This window comes from Mustela nivalis (assembly GCF_964662115.1).
Source record: "Mustela nivalis genome assembly, chromosome: 17".
Taxonomy (NCBI): domain Eukaryota; kingdom Metazoa; phylum Chordata; class Mammalia; order Carnivora; family Mustelidae; genus Mustela; species Mustela nivalis.
Window position 1 is genome coordinate 24937146 of NC_139036.1, and position 18987 is coordinate 24956132.

At 58.6% G+C, this 18987-nt stretch overlaps 1 protein-coding gene across 1 annotated transcript in view; it reads left to right on the forward strand.

The window, feature by feature from the left end:
* The window catches only part of TMEM132E (transmembrane protein 132E), a 53671-nt gene extending 40031 nt beyond the window's left edge, over window positions 1–13640 (forward strand). The window contains exons 2-9 of the mRNA XM_082707318.1: window positions 1032–1962; window positions 3404–3550; window positions 3821–4013; window positions 4927–5070; window positions 7229–7434; window positions 9185–9473; window positions 10375–10566; window positions 11503–13640. Of these exons, the coding sequence (XP_082563444.1) occupies window positions 1032–1962; window positions 3404–3550; window positions 3821–4013; window positions 4927–5070; window positions 7229–7434; window positions 9185–9473; window positions 10375–10566; window positions 11503–12555 (3155 nt within the window). The 3' untranslated portion in view covers window positions 12556–13640. The remainder of the gene's footprint in view (window positions 1–1031; window positions 1963–3403; window positions 3551–3820; window positions 4014–4926; window positions 5071–7228; window positions 7435–9184; window positions 9474–10374; window positions 10567–11502) is intronic.
* Window positions 13641–18987: the final 5347 nt, after the last annotated feature.

The window sequence follows — 18987 nt, forward strand, 5'->3', positions numbered from 1 at the left end:
GAACCCCCACATGTTGGTCCTTCCTATTCCTTGACAGTCTCCAGCAGGAGTTGGGCCGGCGGTGAGGGGCCAACAAGCTCCCATCTGTGTCCAGGACGAGCACATCACTCCGCTGCTGTGGAGGGAGGGCATTACGGGGAGACAGGAGACCCAGTCATGCCATGTGTCGTTGTCCTAGCAACAGCATCCAGGACAGAACTGGGGCAGGGTTCCGGGGATGGAGGACGAGGGCAGCTTGGGACACACCCCAGAGTCAACAAGCGGAATTGCTAGAATTTGGCAGGTTCCTGCACGGATGTGGGGACCAGAGACGTCAGACCTAAGGCCCACGTTGTGTTTGGGAGACTGGGATCAAATTCCCTGAGTGTATAGCGCATGGGGGGGGGGAGTGGGAAATAAGGGATCTCCGGGGGCCCTGCACCCTCTTGGGCAGTTGGGGCAGGAACGGCCTTGGCTTTGAGAGTCAGGTGGCCCCACGTTCAAACCTTAGTCCTGGCCCTGTCGCTCAGTTGACATGGGTAAGTTACTTAAGCATTCCACACCTTGACTGGTGAGATACAAGAACAGGCTCTCAAAAAAGAGAAATTATTTATAGAAAACAGAACAAATCCAAGGAAATGGTAGAATACCTGGCTGGGAGGGTCCATCTGAGCATTAAACAGGCCAATGCCTGCGGAGTGCTGAGTAGCTTGTAACCCCCGGAGCCCCCGCCTTCCCAGGGCCACACTTCGCTTGCAGCCCTTTGTGCACACTACTAGTAAATCTTCACAACCACATTTCCAGGCAGAAGCCCATTTAATCCTCATTTTACCGATGAGGATGCCAGGGAAGAAAGCCTCTAAAGCTTCACCATGCTTTGCGCTGCTATCAGGCCTACCACCGCCCCCATGCTGGGGCAAAAGAGGCAGTGGTGAAGGGCGAAGAGGGGATTGGAGCTGACGCCCCCCGCGGGGGTGGGACGCTGGGGTGCCCAGAGGTCCCAGTCCAGCCTCCGCTGACCCCTCCGGGCTCTTGCTTCTGTCTGTCCCCAGCCTCTGGCCGCTCCCACCCAGCCAGCCCCAGCCCCCCGGGGCCGCAGGCCAGCCCCGTGCTGCCGGTCAGCTACCGCCTGTCGCGGACTCGGCTGGCCTTCTTCCTGCGGGACGCGCGGCCCCCGCCGCCTGCGGTCGCCAACGGCTCCCTGCAGCGCTCGGAGCCCTTCGTGGTGTTCCAGACCAAGGAGCTACCTGTCCTCAACGTCTCCCTGGGGCCCTTCAGCACCAGCCAGGTGGTGGCCCGGGAGCTGCTGCAGCCATCCAGCACCCTGGACATCCCTGAGCGCCTGACCGTCAACTGGAAGGTGCGAGCCTTCATTGTCCGCGCCCGCGTGCCCGCCTCGCAGCCGGTGGCCCAGGTGCTGTTCTATGTGGCTGGCCGCGACTGGGACGACTTCGGCGTCACCGAGCGACTGCCCTGTGTCCGCCTGCACGCCTTCCGGGACGCCCGGGAGGTCAAGAGCTCCTGCCGCCTCAGCGGGGGCCTGGCCACCTGCCTGGTGCGCGCCGAGCTGCCCTTGGCCTGGTTCGGACCCCCCGCCCCCGCCGCGCCGCCCACCACCCGCCGCAAGTCTCCGGACGGGCTAGACCCCGAGGCCACGGGGGAGAGTCAGCAGGCCGAACTCTACTACACCCTCCATGCCCCCGACGCGTCGGGCGGCTGCGGGGGCGCACGTCGGGGAGCCGGGCCGGGGACCGGCGCCCGCGCGGAAAGCCCCACCCAGCACCCACTGCTGCGCATCGGGAGCATCAGCCTGTTCCGCCCGCCCCCTAGAAGGGCCCTGCAGGAGCACCGGCTGGACAGCAACCTGATGATCCGCCTGCCGGACCGGCCCCTCAAGCCTGGGGAGGTGCTCAGCATTCTCCTCTACCTGGCCCCCAACTCCTCCTCTCCCTCCAGCCCCAGCGTGGAGCATTTCACACTCAGGTAGGGGGCTGGTGGGTTGGGGGTAGGGTCTGCCTTCCCTTCAGAGGTCAAGTGCATAGCTCGCTGCCTTGTAGGGGCGAGCCCCTCCCTGCCTGCCTGGCCAGCATCCTAAGCCCACCTCTTCCGTTTATCGCTTGAGTAACTTCAGGAAGACACCTTATTTACTTGAGTCTCGTGTTTTCACCGGCTTAATGACAGCAAAAATTTCTGCCCGACCTCTGACCTCTGTGGGTCAGGGAAACAGTCAAGGATCAATGTCAGTTTTCACAAGCGTAGGTATGAAAAATGAGCGAATGGGGTTGGAAGGGCCCATAGATGTTAGCTGGTGCACCTCTCTCATTTTACAGATGAGGAGACCAAGGCCAAAGAGAAGAAATGGAGATCAGAGAGCAGCCCGTTGGCTGGGAGCCAAAAGATGAGCAGTAGTCTGTCCATGTATCAGGACATTTGCCCCATCCTGGAGTTGGGAGAAAAAAATTTCCAGGAGTCCCAGCCTTTTCTACACCCTGAACAGGATACAGTTCACAAACTCAGAGATACTTTAAGTAGGTCGTATCAAGGGCAAAATATCTCCCCTGCCCCAGGTATTATGCATAGGACCCAAAACATTGCCATTGACCTCCAACTTCTTTGAGTTAAATTTTGCCCTCTCTCCTGAGGGTGCCACTTTATAGTTCAGATATTCCTGGGAGGGATAGACCTGATTTATTGATACCTGAATGTGAATATTATTTAAATCAGTCACCACAGATCTTGGGCTGCATTAACAGGAGTAGAACATGTAGAATTCAGGAGGTGGTCACTGTTCTTCTTTAGTCAGTGCTGATCAGAGCACAGCTGAAGTGTTGTATTCCGTATGGGCCACAATGCCCATGTGTTTAGTGTCCAGAGGAGGGTGACTAGACCTAGTTGCAAGGACTGAACCCTAACTGCAAGGGTTAACTTGAAACTATGGCAAAAAGCAACAAAGAAGACTCAGGGAACACCTGCCCTGCTCCCACTGTCTGAAGAACTGTTACAATTGAAATGAAGGAGAGTTGTTCTCTCTTGCCCGGGCAGAACCCATGACTGTTATACTTCAGCTAAATGTGGGAAAGGGGTTTCTAGTTTTTAGGGGCTTTCTAAGAATGGAATGGGATGTGTGCAATAGTGAGTCTCCTATCACTGAGGTATGCAAGTAGAGGTTTGATAAAAGCTTGGCAGAGAGATATGGTAGAAGCAATTGAAGCCTCCACGGAGGGTTGGAGGTTTCAGCTATATGATACCAGATTCCCCAGGTTCATCTCCAGCATTGAGTCCAGGATAATTTACTGGGGAGAATTACTCACCTGCTGCCCCTACTCCCAGCCCCATCCTGAGGTTGGGGGGCAGGATTGGCCAGACAGGCAGTCACTGGGCCCCAGGCTGACTGTCTCCCTCTCTTTTTTCCACGTTGTCCCAGGGTGAAGGCCAAGAAGGGTGTGACCCTTCTGGGCACCAAGTCACGGAGCGGCCAGTGGCATGTGACCTCGGAGCTGCTGACTGGAGCAAAGCACTCAACAGCCACTGTGGATGTGGCCTGGGCCCAGGGCACGCCGCTGCCCCCCTGGTAAGCACCCTTGCCCACCTCCTTGCCGGACGGCACTGAGAAGGGGTGGGGGGGGCCCTTGATGGAGGAAGCCAGGCTGGCAGGAGGGCTGGTGCTCTGGTGCTGGGTACTTTAGATCCAGGCTGGGGCACCTGGGGTGGCCGGAGAAGGCTTGAAGGCCCCAGCAAGCAGGCTGCCAAGGAGGGCTGGGGGGCCCACAAGGGATTTCAGAGCTTCCGGGCTGTTCGCAGCCCTTCCTCCCGGGCTCTACTTCCCGCCCTGACCCTGCAGGGAAGGCCAGGGGCCGCTGGAGATCCTGCAGCTGGACTTTGAGATGGAGAACTTCACCAGCCAGTCGGTCAAGAGGAGAATCATGTGGCACGTCGACTACCGCGGCCACAGCGCCCTGCCTGACCTAGAGCGGGCGGTCACCGAGCTGACGGTCATCCAGCGGGATGTGCAGGCCATCCTGCCCCTGGCCATGGTAAGCGGGGCGGCGGCCAGGTCCATGGACGCATGTATCTGTCATGGGTGCCTGTGCGTGACCAACGTGTGCCCGGCTGAGCGTGCGTATGGATCAGTGCATGTGTACGTGGGTGCCTGAGCCCAAGTGTGTGACTGTCTCCTGCACCCAGGCGTGCCTGTGAGTGGAGGGGTGTGTGCGTGTGTGTGTGTGTGCGTGCGTGCACACGCACACTCACTGGAAGCAGGTGGCACTCTGTGCCTGGTACTGGAGTAGGACTGCAGATATGCAGGGAGCCAGAGGTGGGAAAAGTCACCCATGGAGAGGCCACTCAGGAGAGGCTTCCTGAAGGAGGAGGTCGTGCAGTTGAGCCTTGAAGGACAGGTGGAAGGAAGGGCTCATACAATCAGAGATGGTGAGGAGGGTGCTGTAGGCAGGGATCCCGTGGGCAAAGGTGTGGGGATGGGAATGGGAGTAGTCTGTCCTAAGATACAGTGCATGTGGGAAGGGTGCCATGAGGTGGTGAGGCTGGAGTGATTGTCTCCAAACAGCCCAGGGCACCTGCAATGGCCAGAGGGACACTGGGCCAGCCCAGGGGCACCTGGAATGGCCAGGCAGATGTGTTGGATGTGACTCTGAGAGGCATATAAGTTTTCAAAGAGAAGGTGGTTGGGGCACTGGGGAAGGGCTATTTCATGGCAGCGGAGGGAGGTAGACCAGAAGGCTACAGCAGGAGACCAAGCGAGCAGAGCATCTGAGAAGATGAGTGAGACTGGACAGCTGCACCTCTGCACATATGTGTGCAGGTGTCCCCAGGGAAAGGCCGTGCAACCGAGGGGTAGGGTAGTCAGGAGCCTGGGCTTGGCTGGTGTGTCCTGGGAGAGTGGAGGAACACAAGCGCCCCTCGCTCAGCAAGGCCCCACCCTCCCTGCAGGACACCGAAATCATCAACACGGCTATCCTGACGGGCAGGACGGTGGCCATCCCGGTCAAGGTCATCGCCATCGAGGTGACTGGTCTCGTCCTAGATGTCTCTGCCCTAGTGGAATGTGAATCTGACAATGAGGACATCATCAAGGTGGGTTTCCTGGAAAAGGGCCTCAGACCTTCAGGGGGAGCAGAAAACCAAGCCAGAGGGGAATTCGCATCCCAAACAGCTCCCCGTGGCAGGCAAGAGGAAGAGAAACTGGGGGGTGGGGGGGTGGCAGGAATAGCTTCAGGCATCCGTGGCTAGTGGGGTGAAGAAAAGCCCCGGGTACTGCTGGTCCTGGTGGGCTTCCTGCAGGAATATAAAATCTGGCAGGCAGAGGGGAGCAGGCAGACAGCCTGAGCCCAATCTAACACATCAAGTGATGACTGAACCCCTGCCCGGACAGACACTGGGCAAAGCAACAAGGGTGGGAAGGGGGCCTCTCGAGGACGCGCCCTGAACCCGGTGCTGGTGCCCGAATGGAGGAGATTCAGCTCAGAGATGAAGCCCCAGAAGCATGTGAGTTAAGGTTATGTAAGGAAGGACCTGCTCAGGGCACACACACCCCCAAATCCTCCAACTCCTACAGGCCCCTCCCACAGCTCTCTCCCCCAGAGACCCACTCTGGGCCCCAGGTCCTCACAGCCCGACAAACAGGACAGCTGTCTGACTCAAGGGACCCACCTAGTTTGCCCCCTCCCCAGGAGGGCCTCCAGTTTTACCCCTTTCGACAGCAGTCACAGGCAGTGGGACAGGCAATGACGCAGGAGAGTGGCAGTCCTGGTGCCGGTGTGGTGGGTGAGCTGTTCATCGGGCCAGCCTCCAGCAGGTGCCCAAATCAGATGATCAGGAAAGGGAATCTGTTCCCTGAGCCTGTAAATAGCTCAGGCTGAAGGAGAGCAGGAGGAGTGGGCCGTGGGTGTCCTTCTCCCTCTGGCTAACTGGGGTGGGAGTGTGTATGCTCTGTCTCTCCACACTCTTCCCCAGATCCCCCCAGGTCTGGGGAGCTGGAGCCTCACCTCATCCCTCCCGCATCCAGGAAGAATGACCCCTCACCCCGAATGAGCAGGAGCAGATGGCTTGGTGCCTGGGCTTGCCCAGGCCCGTGGAACTTTCCAGGGCTGGCAGGCTGGGACAGGAGAAAAACGGACCTGCTTGCAAAGGCCCTCATCCTGCCTCTGCCCCCCAGGCTCCGCCACTCCGCTGCAGAGCGGACGAGAACAAAGTCTTGACTGCTTAGATACCACAGGGAATTCACAAAGACTCGAAATGGAATTTGTTTCCACTCTCGATGGAATGCACTCGGGTTCTGTATGAAGTTTGCCAGCACTCAGAGTGGAATTTGCCAACCTTCAGAGGGAGTTCGCTGCCTCCTGAAGTGGGAAATGAGCATTTCTGGCGGGGCTGCTGTCCCACGCCCTACCACCCCCACCTGAGATGATTACGGGAGCTAGCAGGAGTTTGTGAACAGCCAGGGGCTCATGAGAGATGAGCCAGAGTCCTGGCACCCTCCCTGGCCCCCAGCAGAGTCTTCAGAATGTCACGAGCCCACCAGCTGCATGATCAGATCCTCCCCAAATGCGAGGATGTGCACCCATGGGTGTGTACCAGCAGGAACACCTCAACGCATTGCATATGAGATTTACTCCAGAGTGTGCCAGGTACCTACTAGGCACACTTGATGTATACACCCACCCGGATCTGTCCTGCAGACTGGCACCGGTGTCCCCTGAGATGTATTTGGCAGGCACGTGCCCACCCAAGGAACCTCTAGGAATGCAAGCTGGGGTCTTGGTAGGCATGCATTCGTACAAGCTGCACCCACTAGTGGCAGCCAGCCACCTGTCTGTCCTGATTTTTTCCTCTCTCCATCCCCTACCTCCACCCCTGGCTAGAACAGTCCCTGCCTCAGAAATTAACCAGCTGCTTATTTTCCGGTGGTCGCAGGGCCAGGGGGGGCGAGGGGAATCATGAGTTCAGGACACATCCCTCTCTACCGTGGAGTACGCCACCAAAAGACACCCATGCCAGGGCACAAGAAGTCATGTTGGGAAGGGGAGCCAGCTTGGGGGGCCCTCAGCCTTAAGGCTCCTCTGAGGTGTGGTCTGCGCCTTCAGAAGCAGCCTCCTATAAAGGCAGGTGCATGGTCACCCCTTGCCAGGGAGCAAAAACGTCCCATAGTAGCCACTGAAAGATGATGATCTGTGAAGAAATAATGGGAACAGGGACCCCCAAAGCTAACACCTCCCTCTTTCCCCCTCGCCAGGTATCCAGCAGCTGCGACTATGTGTTTGTGAGTGGAAAGGAGTCGCGCGGGTCCATGAACGCTAGGGTCACCTTCCGCTATGACATCCTCAATGCCCCTCTGGAAATGACCGTCTGGGTCCCCAAGCTGCCCCTGCACATCGAGCTCTCGGATGCACGCCTCAGCCAAGTGAAGGGCTGGAGGGTGCCTATTCTCCCCGACCGGAGGTACAGCCCTTCCACACACTGGATACTCGGGATACTCACAGGTGGACACGGCCCTGGTATGGGGTCTGGTCCATGTATGTGTATAAGGCCCCGGGTGTACACAGGCTGCTGGTCGGTTAGGCAGTCAACAAACATTTACTGAGCAGCTACTGTGTGCCTGCCACTGATGGATGCTTGAGACATGGGGTGAGTGTGACCAGTGCCTGACCCAGCCATGGTCTGGGTCCAGCAGGGAGGCTGTCCTGTACATGCCACAGGACATGGTAGACCCAGGAAGCCCTCTGTGTGGGGAATCAAGGGGCACAGAGGAGAGAACTACCTCTTCCTCTAGGATAAGTCAAGGCAGGCTTCCTGGAAGAGGTGACTCTTGGCTAAGTTTTAAAGAATGAGTGGAAAGGAGTTGGCTGGGAAGACAGGGTGAGAGAGCAGCCAGGCCAAAGACAAAACCTGTATGTGGGTGCCTCAGCCTGTGAACGCCAAGGGCACACTCGTGTGTCCCAACCCAGCCATGCAGTGACTCACACCAGGATCCCTCGCTGGGGGGCACCTCATGCACCTGAGTGTGCATCTCAGGGGCATGTACTCCATTCACTCCTCACTGCTGCTGGAGGGAAGAGCCAGCAGGGCAGAGGGAGGAAGAGGGGTGGGCAGCGAAGTGGGGAGGGGCTGGGCTGGGGGAGAAGTGGTGGTCAAGGAAGAGCTGGGCTCAGTTCAATTACACAGAGATCAAGGAAGAGCCAGGCCATGTGGATCAGAGCCTCTCACACTTGAACGTGCACGTGGTTGCCCAAGGAGCCAGTTAAAGTGCCGATTCTGACCCAGTGGGTTTGGGAGGGGGTCTGTGATTCTGCCCTGGGACCAGCACCCGGGCCAGCTTTGAGTTCACGAGGGTGTAGTGCACTGTGAAGTGAGATAGGCTGAGTTTAAATCCTGATTGCCGTTTCCTAGCTGGGCAACCTTGGACTACTTAACACAACCTCTCTGTGCACCCCATTTCTTCGTCTGCAAAATGGACACGTTAGCATGTATCTCAGCATGGTGGTGAGGATGGGTCAGGCCAGGTGAGAGAGCCCTCTGTGGATGGATATTCTGGCTTCTTTTCCACAGCAGTAGCAAAACGCTAACCATGTCCTTGGCTCGCTCTCTCCAGAGAGAGCCTGCTCTCCGGACCGCGAATCTCCTGGTTTTCGTATCTTCGGCAACCTGGATAGGCTGAATGTCCCGATTTATCCAGTCCTGCCTCCCTTTTGCTTACTGGGGCTTGGCTCAGTTTACCTCTCTCCTCTTGGGTTTTCCTATAAGCAGCAGGAGGAACCAGGCCACACATTCCACACGCTGCTTGGAAATCTCAGCCAAATCTCCAAGTTCATCCCTTCCAAGTTCTGTTCGCACCCAGCTGTAAGGGCACCCCCAGCCGAGCAGTCTGGCACTCTGAGCAAGGAGTGCCTTCGCCCCAGTTGAGAGCGGAGAACAGGGCCAGGCGTGTGCTCAGTGCTGAGAAAGAGACCGCGCTTGTCAGGGTTCGACGCCGCTGATTTCCAGGCTTGGGTGAAGACCCGCAGAGGCCAAGGGTGCCAAGGGAGGGGCAGGAAGTTGCCTTTCTGGGAGAGAAAAGGCTGGGGACACCTGGCTCCCAGCTGGTCAGAGACAGAAGAAGTGGGGCGGAGCCCGCAGCCCGCAAGGGTGAGGGAGTGACTTGTTCAGGTCGGAGGCCGATGAAGAGCCCTGACCCCCGGCCTCCCCACTCCAGGTCGGCCCGGGAGAGTGAGGACGAGGACGAGGAGGAGGAGGAGCGGCGGCCGAGCGCTAGCCGCGGCTGCACCTTGCAGTATCAACATGCGACTCTGCAGGTCTTCACGCAGTTCCACACAACATCGTCCGAGGGCGCCGACCAGGTGGTCCCCATGCTGGGCCCAGACTGGCTGGTAGAGGTCACTGACCTGGTCAGCGACTTCATGCGGGTGGGGGACCCCCGAGTGGCACGCATGGTGGACAGCAGCACGCTGGCGGGCCTGGAGCCGGGCACCACCCCCTTCAAGGTAGGCACAGGGGCACCGTGCGGGCAGAGAACACAGACGTCCCAGGAGGGACAGGGATTCTGTCCCTGGGATCAAACCCAGCAGGCACCCAAAACACACTCGCTGCCCCGCGCCCTGCTCCCCCCACCTACTGAAACCCCACTGTCAGAGGTTAAGATCCTCTCACTTCTCCTTGGAGGACAATCTCCCTGCAAGACCCGGCGACCTTTACCAACCCCGTATGGTTCGGTGTAGTCCCTGAGAGCAGGTTTGGGTGAGGAGAGGGAGCTCAGGAAAGGGAATTTGGGGACGTAGGAACTCAAGTCTGACCCTCCTCCTCTATAGCTGGGTGCCTGGGTAGAAATCTACCCTCTAAAATATGGTGAATAGTGTGACCCACCGGCTACAAGCCGCCTCCATATGCATTTATCTGTAAAGCGGCTGATTCATCAATGAAACATTGGGAGCTCTCTTGTTTTCGAAGATCTAGACTTCTGGTTTTACAGACAATGAATCTGGCAACCCTGGGCCTGCATTCCTACCTGGCACTAACTGGATGGAGTCAATACTGCATGAGCACAAGTTCTGTTTGCCACAGTCCCCACCACTCCCTTTTGTCTCCCCAAGATCAATCGCTATTTATCAGTGTGAGGGGCTATTTTTTGCCCTAGAATCTGCCCACCTTTCATCTGTGTTCCTGCCTGGCTCCTGCAAGCCCCTGAACCTCACTTGGCGTCTGGACCCTGGTTCCCAGCTGTAGCCCTAAAGCAGGGCCCAAGAGTCCAGCCTCCCAGCCTGCCCTCCCACCCCCACCCCACGCTCTGTCCCTCTCTTCTAGCAACACTGGGATTCCTTTGTGGCTGGGAATCTTGGGGATGCTGCTTTCCTGGCCTTGGCCCACCCCTGTTCCACTCTGTCTCAGGTGGTGTCCCCACTGACGGAGTCTGTGCTTGGGGAGACACTGCTAACAGTGACGGAGGAGAAGGTCAGCATCACACAGCTGCAGGCCCAGGTGGTAGCCAGCCTCGCCCTCTCCCTGCGGCCCAGCCCAGGGAGCAGTCACACCATCCTGGCCACCACGGCTGCCCAGCAGACCCTCAGCTTCCTCAAGCAGGTAACCGGGTGCCCAGCCTGCTGGCCAGGGGCTTGCAGTGTGAAAGGATGAAGGCAATTCCAGTTTGTCCTTGTGCCATGAGTCCCCCAAATTCAGGCTTTAATGGAAGATCTGTCCACTATTGGTGCCCAGCACACCTGGCCCACCCCATTCTCCTGCCCATCTGCACAGGGAGTCCAGCCAAGATCTCGCTTCTGGCACCTGCCACCCCAAGATGTTCCCGCTGAGGGCTCCCCCTCCCGGATTCTCACACAGCCCATCACCTCTGCCTCCACCCCTAGGAATTACCCTCACCCATCTCTGGAGCCCCAGCTGCAGCCCCCCAACAGATGCACCGGGGCACAGGACAGAGGCATAAAGGTGACAGGCAGGAGCACAGGGAGCAAGAAGGCAGGTGTCGAGCACTGAGCCAGGAGTCCCCCTGCCCCTAACTTGCTCCGTGACCCCAGGCCAATCCCTTCTCTCAGGGCCTTGCTTCCTCATCCATAGGGAAGGCAATTCTCAGAATGTTTTAATAGAGGAGAAGGTTGGGAGGAGAAGAGGAGGAGAAGGTCTCCACATGTCTAATGGGAATGATCCCAAAGTCAGGCATGGCATGGAGATATGGGGTTCCTCCTGCAACAAAGGGGGCTCAAGGTCGACCCAAGGCAGAACATACATTCAGGTTATCAAGGGGAGAAGGACAACTGGACAAGGAAATGCTTAGAGCAGTAGCATGCCCCTTACCTGCCCACAACCTCCAGAGGAGGACTTCTTGCTCCCACAGTTCTTCCTAAGCCCTGCCACCTGCCAGGAGCAGTTCCAGGGCTGGGAATACAGCTGGGACCCACAGTACCACAGTCCCTGTCCTCAGAGAGCTCAACATCTGCCCAGCACCTAGCAGGAAAGCCAGCCAGGACTAGCTCTCTGACTCCCGTTCCCTTCTTTCTCCTCCAGGAAGCCCTTCTAAGCCTCTGGCTTTCCTACAGTGATGGCACCACCGCCCCCCTCTCCCTCTACAGCCCCCGGGACTACGGGCTGCTAGTGAGCAGCCTGGACGAGCGGGTGGCTACGGTGACCCAGGACCGGGCCTTCCCGCTGGTGGTGGCGGAGGCCGAGGGCGCCGGGGATCTGCTGCGCGCAGAGCTCACCATTGCCGAGAGCTGCCAGAAAACCAAACGCAAGAGTGTGCTGGCCACGACCCCCGTGGGCCTGCGGGTGCACTTTGGGCGGGACGAGGAGGACCCCACTTACGACTACCCGGGCCCCAGCCAGCCAGGCCCCGGCGGGGGCGAGGACGAGGCCCGGGGAGCCGGCCCCCCGGGCACAGCGATACCAGCAGCGGAGGCCCCGGGCCCAGGCACTGCCAGCGCCGTGCCGCCCACGGAAGACTTCTTGCCGCTGCCCACCGGCTTCCTGCAGATGCCGCGCGGGCTGACGGACCTGGAGATCGGCATGTACGCACTGCTGGGCGTCTTCTGCCTCGCCATCCTCGTCTTCCTCATCAACTGCATCGTCTTTGTGCTGCGCTACCGGCACAAGCGCATCCCGCCCGAGGGCCAGACCAGCATGGACCACTCTCACCACTGGGTGTTCCTGGGCAACGGGCAGCCCCTGCGGGTGCAGGGGGAGCTGTCTCCGCCTGCGGGCAACCCGCTGGAGACCGTGCCTGCCTGCTGCCACGGCGACCACCACAGCAGCGGCAGCTCGCAGACCAGCGTGCAGAGCCAGGTGCACGGGCGGGGCGACGGCTCCTCGGGTGGCTCGGCCCGCGACCAGGCCGAGGACCCTGCCAGCTCGCCCACCTCCAAGCGCAAGCGGGTCAAGTTTACCACCTTCACCACGCTGCCCACGGAGGAGCTGGCCTATGACTCGGTGCCCGCCGGCGAGGAGGACGAGGAGGACGAAGAGGACCTGGGTTGGGGCTGCCCGGATGTGGCGGGCACCACGCGGCCCACGGCACCCCCAGACCTGCACAACTACATGCGCAGAATCAAAGAGATCGCGTAGAGGCGCCGTCCCCCGGGGTGGGGGGGCTCTGTGGGGAACGTGGCTGGGACCCCCGCTCACACTGACGCAGGCCGGCCGACGTGGATTTTGTACTCCCTGCCCCTGCAGCTTTGCTCCGTGCTGGGTGGCCGCCTACCCTACGGGGTCCTTCCGGCCACCTCACCCCATACCCAATTCTGCCACTCAAGGTGGAGGGCTCCTTCCTCAGGAGCTTCGAGGAGGAAAGCAATCCCGGGCCTTGTTCCACTCTTTCCAGACCTCCTCCCATCTTAGACAACCCCCTGCCCCAAAAGTGAGGTATGGAGGCCAAGCTTGGGGTGAGGTGGGCCACACTGTGCCCCTGCCCCCCGTGTCCCCTGTCTTCCCCCTGTGTTGGGGGGGCTTTGGGGGGTCTTGTGTCACAAGCTGCACAAAGACTTTTCTCAAACCACTATTCAGGGATTTCTGTCCTGCAGGGTGGGGAGGCGGCGGCGGCCTGCCCTGCCAAGGATCTTGCTGTGGACAAACTATCGGTGGTGGGGGGTGGGGTGGACACTGGTAGCATCTGCTGGCTTCTGGGTGCCCCTGGTCCCTTCCCAGGACCTGGGAGCTGACCCTACAGAGGGGTCTTGGGCCAAGCCAGGCACCTTCCTGAGATCTCAGGACTCCTTCCTCTGTCTAAACTGGCTGTGGGCAGGGGCCTCAGTGGGGAGGAGCCCTGGGTCTGCCCCTTGCAAACCATACCCCAGCACTGTGGTCTGGGCAGCCCAGGGACGCCGGGTCCCCCTGCTGAGCCCACAGCGAGGTCAACACTGCGCCTTAGCCCCACCCCTCCTGCTCTGCTGACCATGCCTTCCTCTCCGCAGGGGCAGCCAGCCACCCTACCCCCAGGAAGCAGAATCTGGTGGGAGGGGGAGAGGGTACCAGGGGACATGCTGTGAAGGACCTTGGGACAGGCCAAGGCAGCAGGGAGCCAAGCGTCTCCCCACCCCTCCTAGCCCACAGCTGCTTCTCTCTTGGGTTCTACCCACCACTGTGTCTGATTTTCTTAAATAAATGGGGGTGACCAGACTGGACCGGAGCAGCAGCTCCTGGAGAAGAGAAAAGTGCATAGTGCCTGGTTCTGTGTCTTGCCCTGGTGCGTGCGTGCACACAGCACATACACACACACACTGTGGACACACTAAATGGCCTGAAATCAAAACACGACTGAGCTGGGCCACAGGTCTGCTGCTGCTCCGATATTCACATCCCTTCGGACCCTGGGGCTGAGGGCGTGCTGAACCAGAAAGTTCCCCTACAAAGAGGTACCTCCTCTAGGAGTTGTCCTCATTGATTCGGGAAGGTGGGGCAAGCCTCAGGGCTTCCAGAGAAAAGGCTGGGGTGGGGTGGGGAGTTGAAAAAAGATTGGTGTCTGGATTCCTTTTCCCCTTCAGTCCCCCCACCCCCAGCAGGTCCCTGCCTGTCACTGTCACACTCAGGGAGGCTTCCCTTCTCCATGGAGGAAAGCCCGTGGGGGGAGGGGGTCTCTATGGCAGAGAGCCAGGCAGGAGAGAGCAAAGGCGGCTGGGTGGGCCTCTCCCTCTCAGGAGGACTAGCAAGGGCTAGTGCACAGCCCCTGGGCACATCTGGTCTGTGTGTTTGCACAGGGCCTCCACAGCCCTGGGTTGCCACTCCCCAGAACAGGCAGCAGCCTTGGGGTGGATGGAGATGGGGGTGGAGACAAGAGGCCTGGCCAGAGGCAAGAGCCCGACAGGATGCCAGGCCAGCCTCCAGGGGCCCAGCCAGGGGGCTACAGCCACCGAAATCTGTGCCTTGAGGTACCAGGGACAGGACTAGGGCTGCACTGGTACCTGCCCCAACATTGCTGCCGCCCAGCATGGAAGGAAGTCTGCCTTCCACAGTCATCTGCCCAACGGATCACGGCAGCCCTCGGGTTGCTGACCGGACTGAAGCTCCCAGCACAGACCCTGCTCCTAGAGGTTCTCAGCAAATGGAGTTTCTCAGGCCTTCATGTTCAAGATCCATTGGTCTATTCAACACATTAGGCTCCTACTGTGCACCAGGCCCTATTGGGGAGCATGGAGGCAAAACCAGGGGCCTGTTCCCCTAGGAGCCCCAGCCCTACTGGAAAGATGGACGAGTCAGCTGCCCACGGTTATCTGGAATGATTGATGCCATGTGTGATGTTTTAACCTTGGTTGGTGGGACACAAAGAAGGTGGGAGGGGACATTCTCAAACTGAGTTTGCTAAGGATGGAGCCAAAGGCATTTTGGGAGGCGAAGCCCGTGGGCATAAAGGCCCGAAGGCCGCACACCCCATGCCCCGTGCTTTTTTTTTCTTTTTTTTCTTTTTTTTTTTCCCCCATATCTCTGCACATGTTTCCTTTATTTTTTTATGCATATATTTCTGGAATAGGAGTCACTAGTGGTAAAAGAAGCACAAAATACACATGCAGAGTTGCAGAAGCCAGAGGCAGTGTGCTGAGTTCAGCGTGGACAGGGCGGGGGTGGGGGTGTCAGGCTCAGACTTGAGGTTTAGGCTATTTTCCTCTGACCCGGTGACCGGAGGAAAATTCGGGGGCACGGGGGGGGGGGGGCAGGAGAACCAGTTCGGAGGATGCTGCTGCAGAAGGGACAAGAACCAAGGCAGCAGGAGCAGAGCTGGGTGGACCCCGTGGCATTTGGATGTGGAATTGCCAACTCCTTGGTCCTGCGTGGGGATGAGGGGGAGGGGACACGAGCCGCTGCTCAACACTGAGAGCCGCTGCTTAACACTGAGACCTCCTGCCCAAATGAACTACAGAGACCAGGTCACTCCAGGAAACCAAGGGGACGCCGTCATGATGGTGTCTGTCAGCCTCCACACTTTCACACACGGGAGACCCCAAAGAAGGGGACCGTTGGCCCAGGGTCACCCGGCGAACTTCATAACGGAGTCAGAGCCTGGCCTGCCGCCCTGTCCTGTAATCCGTGCCCCTTCCTCTCCATTCCTCACCCCCACCCCTCGTCCAAATGCGGGAACTCAGAAGCAATTGCTGGAAATGGCAAGTCCTGACCCTCGTGTAGTTCAAGAGGGAGCAGGCTTGGAGGGAACGAGGCAGGACATTAAGTTAACAGCCCCTCTGGAATGGCCCTGGCACTGAACTCCTCTTTAAAAATTTGTCTTCAACCCCGAAAACGAATCGAGGGACCTTGTAAAGAATAGTTATTGACAGAGAGCTGCTCAGGGAGCACTAGGACCCCAGGCCCATGAATCAGCTTGCTAGCAAAATGAGATTTCTCAGACAGCCAGGCCTGGCAAAGGCAGAGCTGGAGGGATGGAAAAAGCACCTGGAGCCTTTGCCCACCCTGGTGCTCAGCTCCCTGCCCACCACCCTCTCCCCTGCCAGCAGCCCGTCCGCACCTGCCCTGCATGTGCCTCCATGCCTGTCTTCAGCAAGTCTTCACAAGTGCCTACTAAGTGCCAGGCATGCTGCTCCCCTGAAGAGAAGGCTTTGGGAGTAGAGGGGGGGTCTTGAAGCCAAACTGAGATGGCTGAAAATGCAACAAATGGGCCAGAGGAAGGAAACCCTCACTTGAAGGGAGGATACTTCCTAGAACAGGTCAGCAAGGACTCCCGGTGTCTGACAGACAGTACATGTGCTGTGTGACCTTCAGCCAGTCTACTACCAGCTCTGGGCCCTCATTTCCCCATTTGGACAAACATGGAAATCCCCCCTGCTAGGCAGTGTCCACTGACCTCCCTCATGAGGCCCCACTGTTTCAACACCTGTATCCCTAACAAGAGTCTAGAGAGGTAAGAATTATTACTGCCACGTTAAAGACGTAGGAACATGTAGAGGGCGAGTAGCTCGCCGATGGTCTCCAGCTCGGAAATGACCCAGCGGGCAGCTACAAAGATACTCTCTTCCTGCTGCATCCTTAAGCAACATCGGCGGTTGGAGGGGGATGAGGTTGCACAGATTTGGAGGTTGAGAGGGGCATAAGGAGGGGTCTCTCGAGATTTCATGTGCTCAGGGATGGGGGCAGCCTGTGGGGCCACCACTGAAGGCACAGATCATGGATAGTGTGTGGGGACAGAAGGAACAGAAGTGGGAGCATGCTCCCTCCTACTGAGAGGATTCTACCACTTTTCTCATGACACAGAACAAATAAATAGGAGACAGCGTCAGGATTCAAACCCAGAGCACAGGACTCCAAGTTCCAGATCTTTCCACTGCCACACAGCACCCCTCACTCGGGAACCTGGAGTTCGGAGGTTCATTCTTTTTTTTTTTTTTTTTTTTTAATTTATTTGACAGACAGAGTAGGCACAAGTAGGCAGAGAGGCAGGCAGAGAGAGAGAGGGAAGCAGGCTTCTTGCTGAGCAGAGAGACTGATGCGGGGCTGGATCCCAGGACCCTGAGATCATGACCTGAGCCGAAGGCAGAAGCTTTAACCCACTGAGCCACCCAGGCGCCCCTCTGAGGATCATTCTGATGCAGAGGTAAGAACACGGGGCTGGGAGTCCAGGAGCTGGGTGTGGGTTCTTGCTCGGCCACTGCCTGATCCCCACGTGTGAACAAGCTAGGACCCTCAGCTAGAATCCAGGGGCTTCTCCATGGTCACCTGAGGGACGCGAGTGCCTGCACGCTTGATGGTTTGTGTGTCTTGAGGTGTGAAGCCCTGGGCACCAGCCCGCCCTGCCAGGTCACACCTCCCCCCAAACCCCGCCACCCTGCCCTTACGGAGGATAGAGCTGCTGTGGGGCAGCAGGGAGGGTAACAGACCTCAGCGGTCCTTGGCTGTTCTCAAAACTTTGCCAGCTCTGCCACCCTCTCCCGGATACCACCGTGGGTTTGGATTTGCCACGTTGGGGTGGGAAGTGCCCAGAGGAGCAAAGAGGGGTGGGAATGGTAACTATCCCTGTGCATGCTGGAGGGGCGGTGAGTCTCGGGGCTAAGACAGAGCTTGAAAGGTCCCCTGCCGACAGGGAACTCTGGGTAGGAGAGAAGAGACCAGGTTCTGTTCCCTGGGAGCTCCCAGTCTTAGAGAAGAGAAACAGGTCTTGTTCTACAGCAGCTTCCAGTCTGAGGGGGAAAACAAGCCAAGCTACCCTTGACGAACACCTTGTCTGATGAGAGAGACGGATCATACCCTAAAGAAAGGACGCCATACATCAGAGGGACATACAAACGGGCAAGTAAGCCCAAAGTACTTGGTGCAAGCCCCTAGCCCACAGAGCAGAGAGAGCGAAGCAAGTGGGGAAGGCAGGCAGGAATCCAGAAAGGCAGCCTAGAGCCAGGTTGTCCATGGTGCTGAGGGGAGTGGTGAAGAAGGGTCTACCAGATGGCTGGGAAGTCAGACTCCAGCCTTTAGGAGCTCGAGAGGCAAGGTGGATTTCTTTTGGCTGCTCGGAGAGAGCTCTGCAGGCACTGGACCAAGAGGAGCAGGTGTGAGGAGGGGAGGAAGTGACAGTCCCTTGGGTGACGCTGGAGAAACCCTGGGCTGCTGGGGAGAATGCCGCTGTCCAGGTGTGGGAGAGCCTGGGGAGAGGTCCTAACCCTTTCTGCCCCTCGAGGGGGAAAAGGAGCCTGGTACACAGCGGGAGGCCTTCATCAGGGCCAAGAGTCTTGGCTTCCAGTCCCCTGGGCCACCCCCTCACAGTATGACCTAGCATGAGTCTGTAGCCCTCCTCTGTGAGACAAGGGATGTGGACTAGATGTCATCAGAGGACCCTCCCAGGGCTGTGCCTTTGTGCCATCCCATCAGAAGCCCAAAGGTGACCCATGCGCAGACTCATATACATACATTCAAACATAGGCCTCATGGTGTCTGACATCCCTGCCCTGGGCACTAAGCATGGACCTCAGGCAGGAGCACTGGGGCTGCTCCTTCCAGGAGGGGTCCCGCCTGCTAGGAGAACTGACAGCAAGCCCAGGGAGCTAGGGAATGTGATCAGGGCCCTGGCGTGGCTCTCTGGGTCCCGTGTTTAGCACCTAGCCCTGCAGCCCAGCGCTTGCCTTGAAAGTGGGCTCCCCTTTCAGCCCTGCACCCTGGACCTCTCAGGGAGGAGAGTGGGAGAGAGTTACAGAGAGTGAAGTGTCCCCCTAGCCTCCCCTTCTCTGCCCCCCACCACCTCCACACATAGTCTTCCCTCCCCTAGAGCTAGGAGACTGCTCCCAGGCCTCCTCCCTCACACACATTTGCCCACCCCACAGGGTCTTCCTGCCTCTGATGTCCTCCTTGCCGCTCTGGTCCAGATTCCAGTCCCCTGGTGAGATGGCTTTCTCGGGATCCAGGGAAGTGGTGGGCCCAGGAGCTAGGCAAGGGTTAACCCTCTGGGCAGGGATGGCTTCTCCCAGGGAAGGGAGAGGGGAGGCGGGGTTGGGGGGGGTGCCAAAGCACTGTCAGCAGCTGAGCTCCTCTGGGAAAACTCCAGATATGCCAGAGCCACGAGCTGACCCTCCA